Source organism: Polyodon spathula, chromosome 15, assembly GCF_017654505.1.
Source record: "Polyodon spathula isolate WHYD16114869_AA chromosome 15, ASM1765450v1, whole genome shotgun sequence".
NCBI lineage: Eukaryota > Metazoa > Chordata > Actinopteri > Acipenseriformes > Polyodontidae > Polyodon > Polyodon spathula.
The window spans coordinates 8652698-8664886 of NC_054548.1; the positions used below are offsets into that span (position 1 = coordinate 8652698).

The following is a 12189-nucleotide window of genomic DNA, read 5'->3' on the forward strand; positions in this document are numbered from 1 at the left end:
TGCAAATACTGAAGAAAATATTCAAAGATGACTATTTGTACCACAAGATTTCTTAACTTTTTTGCCTAGCACCATAAATCCAAGCCTTTGATATTGGTCTCTCACTGAAATTGTACGGTTGTGAAAAATTGACGATGTTGACATAGCTTACAGCTGGAGTCATTTTGATTTGCTGAGACCTTCTGTTGACATTTTTTACAAACACTGTTGGCGACTGACTGGTGACTAATTAATCTCAGCTGTGACTCTTGTGAAGTACAGTATCCTCTGGACTCTGTCGCAGATATCTGATGTTTTAATGAGACTCTTATTGTTTATAGACACTTGGTTTTAACACATTGTTTAACATTTTGCAGTTTTTTTATTTTTTATTTTTTAATAAGTTGTAACTTAATTATTGAGTAGGTCTGGCACAGATTTATTTCCCTGCTCATATATTCAGCACCACACTGTAATCCAGACAAAACATCATATTTCTTTCAACAGTCACTGTAAATATTTAGCTAACAATCGTAAACTGAAAAAATAGCTCCTTGCCATTCTGTTCCACTTAATGGCAAATCTTCCCAAATGTTCTTTTCCTATTTCAAGTCAGTTACACAGGAGCATCTCTGAGCATGCAAGCACATACATTAGCAGCCCTATCCATCTTCAAGACAGGATGATAAATAAAACATCTGAAATGGAAACCATTGACAGTACCAGTACGACTGCATTACGGGATCTCATTTGCAGATCAGATCTCAGCTTCACATCCCATGCAAGTGAGGTTCTAACAGGGGAACTCTGTACACTGAAGAAGGCATTAGCTGATACCTTTGTCTCCTTGACTTATTTTCTCATAGTGTTACATTAGAATTCTGATCAAGCGTTTGAAGTTATGGATGCTGATCTACTACAATGGGACAGTGCCCCCCACAATCTGCTGGCAGATGGAGGAGGCCCAAGTTATCCCTAAGTTAGCACAGTGTTCCTGTAACGAATCCCATTATATAACACTAATGTCCTTTTAAGAATCACTAATCTGTATATGTATAGTGTATTACTGTTACCAATTTAAATTACCCTGCAGGCTTATAAGAGCTCCACATTTGGTAGATAATAGGTCTGAGCCAATGAGAACAGCCCTGTCTGTGAAGCACTTGCCTCATGCGAATAAACTGATTAATTTGGGAATGCACTGTGTATGTGTGTTATTGTTTCTTGTGAAAGCCAGAATGGGGGGGGGGGGGGGGGGGGTTTACCCCAGTTGACCCTTACATCCGAAATACCGATGCACATGATTCCTCCCTTAGAAGAATGCAGGTTTGCAGTATTTAGTGTTGGGTGAGGACATGCCAATACTGCAGAATGATCAATATCTAAAATCTATGTGCAGAGTCTGTCTGGGAACTCTACTGCAACTGCTGCAGGAATGCAGAGACAGCTGCTTATTAAAGCTCATTAATCCTTCTTTTACCATCCTGTGACTACTGGAAAGTGAAATCAAACACACACACAAGGTAGGCTAGACATAACACAAGTTTTTTCCAAGACCGAACAGCTGCAGCATGCAGAAATATGGTATGATAGGTTCTTATCTGAATTAGAGAGACCAGTTCTAAAATTGGATTGCTCCTTACAGGTAGTGCCACAGCCAAAATTCCGCCAAAATTGATTATTAACTAACATGTTTGTTAAAAAAAATATGGCTATTATCTTCACCTTGAAAAAAAAAATAAAAAATTAAAGGAAGCTGAAAGATGAGTTCAGCGCACCAATATAATACTAATCTGCAAGGAAACTGGTAGAAACAACAGTGATTGTAGCTAGATACTCCGCTGTAATTTCTACTTAACTTTTCTGTATGATGTATAGTGCATCTGAAGTCCAGTTAACTGAAACAAAAGCACCACCAGTCTGATGTCAGCCCTAATTGGTTTCCTTAATTTCCCTCATTTCGATAAAATGCACTGTTCACAATTGTTTTTAAAGGGTCACAACCCCCTGACCTTTTAATCTAAATTAACAATACAAAAAGGAAAAAGGAAAAAAATAAAATAATGGTGGAGTTTGTATTGACTTGTATCTGAAGAGTGCCAGGGGGTACCACCATAACCTTAAAAGTTGGAGCAAAACCAAATATATCTGCATGAAAAGTTTACTTTAAAAAGATAAATGAAACCTCATAATCATGTACTATTTGCACAGTACCTGAAAGGTTAAAATTATTTGTATAAAATCAAGAGTTTTTATAGGATTATAGACAAATGCAATCAAAAACATCTGTAAAGGGCTAGGAGCATACAGATGCAGAAGAAATAACAACCACACACACCCATTCACACCCTCTACTCCAGTCTGGCTCTCAGATCCGGAGCGATGGGATCAGGCAGCCACAAACAGCTCAGTTTCTGCAGGGCTTGGTGCTGTGGCAGGGCAGTGCTGTATGAACTCCGGTTCATCCTGCCCCTTTCCCATGAAGTTTCAGTTTCACGAACACACAGTCAATTCTATTCCCAGATGTTCAAGGAAAAACAAAACAAAACAAAAAACATGCTCATCCTGGTTTTGTAATTTTAGTTTTTACAGTCAGTTAGGTTGCACGCTTGCATGCATGTTTGTAAGAGTTTACGTGTGTAGGTGTCTATTTTGGTCCATGCAGGGGAAATGTCTCTTCCAGAGCACCATCTGGAAACTGGGGTGTCTTTGGAACTTAGGACGCTAATGAGGAGGTATGAAACGCATTGAGGTGAAACCAGCTTACCTCTGAGGATAAAAGGCTTGTCTCTGCACTTCTGACAATGTTAATGGTGATGGTTTGCGCATCGTAAATAGAGAGCTAACACTAAGCAGACATGCTCACAGGAAATAAATCATATCATACACACTGATCGGCGAAACAGGCAATGCACACAAAGAACGTTAATGAACTGTTAATAGATTCTACAGATGTGAGGGCAGACTGTAAGGTAACCCCCCCATTAAAACTGTGTCAAAGGTTCTAACAAGGATATCAGCATGGTTTTATATTTCTATAAAAGCAAAACCAAATAACCCAGTAAAGAACAATCTGGTGGATTAACAGGATATGTTACAAAACGGTAAGGCTTTATGTGAAACTGCAGTTTGAATTTCAATCACTTCCCAAGTTGACTAACCTGACACTTTATTACAGATACATCCCCTTTCCACACATGTAGGAATTGAGCCAGCCGCTTCCCGCATTTCTATTCAAAGGTGAAGAGTCACTTGGCCTGAGGTACAGATGTATAGATAGAGAACCGTGGAGCAGTAGGGTGTCAGTCAGATTTAACAAGAATCACTAGTTGACTTGCTTCAAAGAGGGAAGATAGACAAGCTTACCTGGGCAGAGCTTCATCTACCCCAAAGCACTCTTCCCTGGATCCCCATTCCCCACAGAGCACCTGTCCTTGGAGAGCAAGATTTACAGGGTTTGCTGAAACCTTTCCCTCTCTTACCCCTTCCATGCATCCCTACAGCAAGTGCCTGTGGCTAGTATCCTTCCAGCAGTACACTGGATCAGGCGGAACCAAAGGCAAGCATTTAAACTTCTGTTACATGCTTGACAACATTGTAGTGTTGTCACAGCTTTGAAAACACAGGCAAATATTACTCTCTTGACCTGTTATGTAAAATCAAAACACTAAGGTGCAATACAAAGAAGACATGGATACACTAGTGCTGTTGTGCAATGATAGCACTGCAAGTACATATAAAGTACCAGTTAAACAATAACTGTTCACCACTAAGGTCCAGTAAGTTCAATGAACTTGCATTAGAGATTCCAACTTTAAAAGCACGTCTTCTGGCAGGACATTTAACTGCTGTATTCTCTAAATAAAATACAACCCATCTCTGTCACACCACCGTTATGCACCTAGGCTCTGTATACATCCCGCTTCTTCACCGTCTGTTGTACTTGTGCTCTCGTTTACAGTAACATAATATTGGTTTAATAGGTCCTATACTGCCTGTGGACAGGGGTCAGTGAGTTTCAGTCTGGCCACTGAGACCTGAGCTCTGGATGGCATCTGCAGACCGGTCTTCTGTGCTCTGTTAGTGACCTGGCCGCTGGCAGTTTTGTTCTGCTGCTGTGAGTGACAGCAACACTGATCCTGAACGCTAACGAGACAGGGAGCTTGGCTCACTGCCTCCTTTACCAGGGGAACAGTACTGTGTAGATACTATCACTGCTTCTGTGTGTGACAATGCTGGGAAACAAATTCAGATATTCAAACACACATTTATTTGGAGGCCAAGTGACCATGTTCGTGCTTGGCATTAGTAGCAGGAACACAGCAATGTATACACATTGATAGATGTGAAAATAACTTTGACTCTAGTGCTGTATATGAATGTATTCTATGATACAGATGAGTGTTTGTTTTTTGGTTTACAGGGTTTTTATTTTAGTATTTCTATACATTATGTTTAGAAACTTTTATATTGTGCCATCTAACTCATACCTAGCAGTCAAAATAAAGTAACTTGCCCCTTCTTATTCCTATTCCTCCAGCTCCCCCGCTCCTCTCTTCTAGCTAACTTGGCTCCAATTGTAACGAGAGATCTACTGCCTCGTCCTGTCGCTTAGATGTTGGGATCCTAAACCATGTGTGTTTAAGGCCTAATGTTTCATATCAATAGATTCTATTCAAATTTCTGTGATGTGTAGGTTTGTCTTGAACAACTACAAATGTATATTATACATGTTTTGAGCTAAAATGAAAGAATATTAGTCCCGGCAACACTGTGTGTGTGTGTGTGTGTGTGTGTGTGTGTCAGTGTGTGTGTGTGTGTGTGTCAGTGTGTGTGTGTGTGTGTGTGTGTGTGTGTGTGTGTGTGTGTGTGTGTGTGTGTGTGTGTGTGTGTGTGTCAGTGTGTGTGTGTGTGTGTGTGTGTGTGTGTGTGTGTGTGTGTGTGTCAGTGTGTGTGTGTGTGTGTGTGTGTGTGTGTGTGTGTGTGTGTGTGTGTGTGTGTGTGTGTGTGTGTGTGTGTGTGTGTGTGTGTGTGTCAGTGTGTGTGTGTGTGTGTGTGTGTGTGTGTGTGTGTGTGTGTGTGTGTGTGTGTGTGTGTGTCAGTGTGTGTGTGGTCAGGTATTACTATCAATGTGGGGACAAAATTTGAGAAAATGTTCCCACAAAGATAATAACTCGATAAAAAACGACATTGTGGGGACGTCCCCGCTTTGTAAAACACCTTTTTAAGAACTAAATATGCCTTTAAAAAAAAAAACTAAAAGTGCCAAAATATTTAGTTTGTTGTCGACTTTCACCCTGTGTGGAGTTTTGCCTGCCTGGAGTTAGAAATAGTAAATAAAAATATAGTGAGAGTCAATGAGAAGTCCCCACAAGTATAGGAAAACAGAACATGTGTGTGTGTGTGTGTGTGTGTGTGTGTGTGTGTGTGTGTGTGTGTGTGTGAGTGTGAGTGCGTGTGTGTGTGTGTACCTACTGTGGCTTGGAGCAACGTAGTCAGTGTGATTGCTGGGTCCAGCAACAGAGGAGGCAGCCAGTACAGATGGCTGGTAATCTGCAACACTACAATCTGATGAAAACGCACAGTACCAGCCATCTTTACTTAGATCCAACAAGATCTTTCTTTGGCGGGCCCGTTGATAAACATCTGCTTCAGGATCTGGCTTTCTTTTTCAAATATTGTGCGCATGCAGACTTATGATCAATCAATCTTTGTTGTACTCATTTTGCTCAGAGTTCAGGCTATCGAGTTTTGTTGTTTTTAACAGATTATTACTGAAACTAGTACACATGAAGCTGCTCTTAGTAATGGGATTACTATCTATTTGTCTGGCATTTATCTGTCTGGACAACGGACAGTACATTTAATGAAGAGAATAAAATGTTATTGATTTTTCTATACATGGGAGGGGATTATTATAGGTCAAGCGTTTGTGCGTGACTTGAGCAGAAGTCTTTATTGCAAGTACTTATGTGCCATAGTTAACTGTCATACTATCTCATATAGCAAACCTTAGAAAATGACAGTAGATGTAGTGAACGATAGGGGTCGCTTTCAGAAGTGTTCACAGATAATATCACACATATGAAAATACAGTGCAGGACCACACCTGAGCAACAGTGTAATACTGGGGACATCTCTATCTTTAAAAAACATTGCATGCTTGTACAGACATGTCAAGCACAAAAACGTTTCAGCAGTGCGTGTTTAGGTGGCCTGCCGAATGAAGGCAATAGCCAAAGCATTTGTTTGCTTGTGAGTTTACCTGTTGTGCAGACACACTTTAAGGCCCTTTCACTGCATTGTTTTCCAAGTGGATGGTGTGGTTCTAGGTCTCTAGTACATACAGTATGTATTTGAAGTGTGCTAACGAGCTGCTGCAGCATGCTTTCCAATGTATGTTATTTTGGGTATGGTATCTTGGTTGCTGTTGTTTTACTGCACTGGCAGACTGTCTTATACAAACAAGTAAGTATTGTTCTGTAAGAGAAACAAAGGAAGAGCTGAAAGCAGTTATGCATTCAGTCCTCCAGTTACATGTCAGCTACAAGGACACTAGTCTGCAGGCTTACTGAGCGTGACCTAAAAATGCTGTCTAATTGTATTGACTGTCTAATTGGCTGGCTGCCCACACCACAACATTCCAGTAAGAGAGATACTGTCTCTTTGCTCACTTGTTCCATGCTTAAATGAGAGACTAAATAATGTAGCAATACACTGTAAAGCTATAGTGACCAATATGTTTTGATAAGTGTGTTACTTTATGAGTCTGCTGTAAAACATGACAACTGCCGGCATCTGAATAACAAATATTTTTTTAGATGTTCTGAAAAAAGTCAATCCACTTGTTTCTTTCTTTATTTCTTTGTTTCTTTGTATTTACCTTATTGGGCTAGGTATTGCTGCATTGGCTGCATTTCAAGGAGGTAGTGTGATTGCAGCACAAACGGCTCTTTGGTGATGTAAACAAATTGGAATGTAAATCTTTCTTGAAGTTGTGTGCAAAAAGGTATTATACTGTGTGAAAAACTGTAGAAATCATGCACTAAATATCCATGTAAAATTCATAAAATTGAAACAGGTTTTGATACACTAAATATTTTGAACAAAACACCCAGTAAGCCAATGTCATTGTTCTGGTATTATATAAGTGGAATTCACATCGTTGAAACTGAGGCGCAGATCTGTTAAACGAGAAGCAGGTGCTGATACAGCTGTCTATGAACTCAGTGCAAGTAAAACGTTAGATGTACACAGATAAACTGTAAATATAGCTGAGCATTGCGGCCAGCACTTTACACCCACAATGGAACAGGTCGCGAAAAGAAGATAAAGATCAAATAAACATACGTTACGGCTTTCTTTCCTGAAAAATGATACTGTTGTGACTGTGGCGGAATAAGATGACTAATGGGGGACTTCAGTGTGTGCGTTATTACCAGCAGCGTAGCCAAGCTTCCCAAACACCTCAAAATGACATGCACAGTAGAAAACCGTAAGGAAAATGGAAAAAAAGAGACGTTTATAAAGTTTTAACTCTCACTTTGTCATTTAGGTCAAGCAAAAAACTGGCTGAAGCTCGAAGTTCCTCAGTTAAATATGTGAAGCAATCTACAGTACATTCAAGTGCATATGTTTAAAGGTTTGCTGTCTAAGATCAGACAGCTCCCAAGACAAAGGGTGCACTGACTTTAAACTGAAGTGGTCAGTACCCACAAATAACATAATATTTCAATATAGTTACATTTTTCAAAGGCACCATTTAATATATGTGTCCAGTAACTTCGGACACAGTAAAAATAAAATACCACCTGTCAGACCTGCGTCTACCTGTCTTGCTATGAAAGTAGGCTTCAGCTACCTGTCTCTTCATAACAGTGAAACATGCCAGTACCTGCATTGCAACAAAAACACTGAATCATACCCATACCCTGCCTATCTTGTTTTAAATTAAGAAGCCAAACATTTTGTCAACATCAACCCATGTAAAACAGGTGTTTAAGATTTTTTTTATTTCTCCTTTTTGAGACTGACGCAGTTCAAAGTGACTGCTGCTTACCTGCCTGGTGAACAGAATTGCAGCATCATAGTGCTCTTCGTGGTCGTCATCCAGTTGGTTCTGCTGGTTTTGCCACTTGCAAAAGCTCTTGAGGGTGGAAGCTGCATTCTTGTTGATCTCCAGACCCTTTTCCTTACTGGTGACAACCACCACTTTCACCACCGCTAGCTGGATAGGGTTCTCTATGCTGGCGTGCCCATACAGCCTGGAGGCGATGGAAGCCAGAGTTAAGAGGTAGTGTTGCAGGTCCTTGCCATACTTCTTGGACATAGACTCGTCGGCCACCAGCAGGAGTTCCACATGCCTCACTCTTGAAACAGACCGGCGGGTTCGTCTCCCTGAGGCAGAATTAGCCTCCCTGGAGCCCCACCACCACCTCTCCTGGCTGTCCTTCTTGAAGGGACCCGTGTTTTTCGCCAACACACTTGGTCGTTTCCCTTTGCCACCCCGAGTCCCGCAGTTCTCTTGCATGGACACAGCCTCGAAACGAAACCTCTCCCGAGTGTAGTAATGCAAACCCCGCTCCAAATTCCCCTCGGCACCATACACCTCATTGTCTCGTCCCTTAGCCCTGATCAGTGGCTTTACAGTATAGCGCGCATGCTTCACCGCAAAAAAGCCCTCCAACCCCCCGCAGAGTTTGAACAAAGCCAGAGATTCAGGGTTGGAGTCTACAGTGCCCCGGTAGAAGCACTCCTTGTGCAGGGCCCCCAGGTGCGCATCCCCTTGGAGCGCTCCTACATACTTGGTGCTGAAGTGGTGAGAAAGAATGGACTCGTCCCTTTCCAGATCCAAGAGGAATTTTTTACCATCAGCATAGAGGATGTAACCAATCTTGCCATCACCGGAGTAGATTTGGTCAATGTTTTGAACGATCCCATTTTTGCTCCTGGGATAGTGTGTCCTACCAGCTGTCAGAAGCCTATTGGCAGATGGTGGTAAGGCAGTGCCAGGCGTGAGATTGGTGTTCGGAAGAGAGGTGCCCAGGTGTAACTCCAAAGTGCACAGCAAAAACAAATTTAATAGCATCATGTTTTTGTCTTTAGTCAAAAACATAAAATAAATGTATTGCATTATAGTCTCAGCACACACACACAAAAGTTTTCAATATAAAATCAATAACTTAAAAATCTTCATAACTTAAAAAAGGAAGGACCAAGACTCATTTTCTAAAACATTGCCTTTTACTGCTTAGATTCTCCCAGAAAAGTATAAAAAGACGAACAAAGAAAATAAATAAGGCTGATCGGGATTGCAGGTTTTCAAACAAAACACAGTTTCCACTTAAACAGCGGCAGCAAGAAACAAGTTATGTTCCCGTTCTCTCTCTCTCTCTCTCTCTCTCTCTCTCTCTCTCTCTCTCTCTCTCTCTCTCTCTCTTTTGCTCTCTCTCTCTCTGCAGTCTCGTGCAAAAAGAATCAAAGCATCAAGTCAAGTGCTGTGCTGTGCCTGTTCCCAGCTCTCTACTGACGCGCCGCCTCACACAGCTGTCCTTGGCGTTTGTTTTTATCCCCAAGTGCCCCAATGCTAACGCGGAGAATTGAGTGTAATCTGAATATGAGAAAAGGCTGAACAATGAATTTATAGCGTAATGTCAGAGAGAGAGAGAGAGAGAGAGAGAGAGAGAGAGAGAGAGAGAGAGAGAGAGAGAGAGAGAGAGAGAGAGAGAGATGTTTCTTGCTGCCGCTGTTTAAGTGGAAACTCCCACATTTCCTTCACTTTCAATCACACTATAAAAAAAAAAAAAAAAAAAAAAACCCACCAACATTTGGGTGAGAAATAAATAAATAAATAATAAAAAAAAGACTCTTCCATCAATTTAAAATAAGATTGCCCGTTACATAAATGTGCGTCATGCAATCATTGCGGGTGGCAGCGATTTACTCACAGCACTGGTACTGCATAATATCACTTTTAGCACTGTATATTAGAATGACCGGTAGAGCGCGTGTTTTGTTAACAGGTTTCTGGTGACTAAGCGAGCAGGATGTTATATAAAACAATTTATATCTGGTTGCTTTAATTACACTTTGCAGGCCAAATTGAGTTTCTAAAATTCGTATTTATTGCGCATTCAAAGTAGCATAACTATTTTAATAGTGCTGTATATTACTGCACTATATACATTTATTAATAGGATTCAAGTGTTTTTAGGTCTCATAACCTTAAAAGTTAGGCTTAAGTTTCGGTTAAAATAGCTGTCAGATTGCAATATACTGCAGTTTATTGAAATATTCTAGAGTAAATGCTATAGTTTTCAGTGATTTGCAGTAAAATCGTGTAAATTGTTATATTTAGCTGTAGTGTAGTTATAGTGGTAAATATGATAGAAATCAGCAGTACATTTCTGGTTATGCATTTTATGAAATGCAGCAATAAAATACCTGGTCACAGTAAATGTTGCAGAATACTATTGAAGTACAGTACTCATATTAACTGTAGTAGTGCAGTAAAAATAACTATTTTGTAACATTTAATGTAGAATACTGCATTAATACTATAAGAGTCTATTCCACATCCGATAAGCACCTTTTACAGCAAGGAACTGCAGTATACTACAGTACATGACAATCTGCTGTATTTTACAAGAAATTACTACTGGCAATTTAAATATTTACTGTAGAATAATGGCAATTATTGCAGTAAATGTCAGACAATAGAAAAAGTCAGTATTTGCTTATTCGGAGACCATTCTATTCCCAATTTAGGTGATCCTGGTACAGACAATTACTGTGATGGAACCCACTGGTAAAGACAAAGTTCATTAATGAATCCACTCTTCATCTGTCTTGTTAGTTAAGCTAATACTGTGCCACACTGTCCATGTGTGTGTCCATCTACCAGTAAGGTCTCATCTTGTATCCTATTCCTCAAGTGGAATTCGCTAACCTCATCTTGTTAAAATATAAATCCAATATAGATTTTCCACCATTCTGTAGACAGAATCTCAGTCCTGGTGATTTCATGTTTTCTTCCTTGCAGGCGGGGTTTGATGCAAACTTGTTTTGTAATTGAGCTGACGCACTGAGAGGCTGTGTGGCCCTTATGGTTGGGGTTGAGGAGTCAGAGCTGGGATACTATAGCTTCTTTTTGCATGCAAAATATCTAGTATATATATGCAGTGCTGACTCGTACTTCTAAAAAGGATTCAATTGGAAAAAATACTGCATGGAACTAGTTTATTGCAATAATAAATCAGTGTACATTTATAAAGGTTAACTGTTAATATTATTGGGAGACAATCCAAGAAAGTTTGGCTTCGAGAATGAGAGGAAGCAGGTTAATTAAAAAGATTGTTCTGAGATGTCATTCTAGATGGAAAAATTTTAATTTTGTGTTAAGAATAATATATATATATATATATATATATATATATATATATATATATATATATATATATATATATATATATATATATATATATGATACTATAGTAGTTCTGGTACTTGCATAGAGGCCTTGGAGGTCTGAATCACTTCCTTCCTAGTTATTTTCTTTATGTATCCTCAAGTGCATAACATGTACAAGTTTTGAGTCTGACTGAGCTGCAGAGTTAATACAGCAAAATCTATGATGTAAGGTACAACAACTGGTATGCAGCACATAGTGTGATATGCTGTATTTCACTTTCTCACATATATGATACAACTTGTTGTGAAAAAATCTTCACATCATACAACATCCACATGATCTTTGGTATGCGACCTTGACGCTCTTTGGATATTTACTTAAAGGCACTAGGCACTAGAAACTCTTACAGCTTGGACTGTGGAGAGGAGAAAAGGCAGGTAGGTTAGCCAACTAATGATTTAAAAAAATAAGATTTGGATTCCTGCATCAGTTAACAAATATATCAACATCCTTCACAAAATATGTTCTGCATTATTGTGTATTATTAAAGAAAATTATTTAGCAAAATTTGCTCATTTCACATCTTTTTTAAACCCAAGCAAAACACTTGTTAACAAGTATGTCTTCCATTTCAGCCACTTACAGTACTCACAAGACTCACAATATCGTGTACCTACACCAGTGGATTTATTTGTACCATACAATTGAAGCAGTAGCTGAAATACATAATGTCTACATTGTTTCAAGCAGAACTTTTAACTTTATACGAATCCCTCTAATGTCACTTAATACAATAAATA

At 39.6% G+C, this 12189-nt stretch overlaps 1 protein-coding gene across 1 annotated transcript in view; it reads right to left on the bottom strand.

The window, feature by feature from the left end:
- LOC121328121 (A disintegrin and metalloproteinase with thrombospondin motifs 5-like) overlaps positions 1 to 9604 on the bottom strand; it is a 28441-nt gene extending 18837 nt beyond the window's left edge. The window contains exon 1 of the mRNA XM_041272619.1: positions 8039 to 9604. Within this exon, the coding sequence (XP_041128553.1) occupies positions 8039 to 9112 (1074 nt within the window). The 5' untranslated portion in view covers positions 9113 to 9604. The remainder of the gene's footprint in view (positions 1 to 8038) is intronic.
- Between the last annotated feature and the right edge of the window lie 2585 nt (positions 9605 to 12189).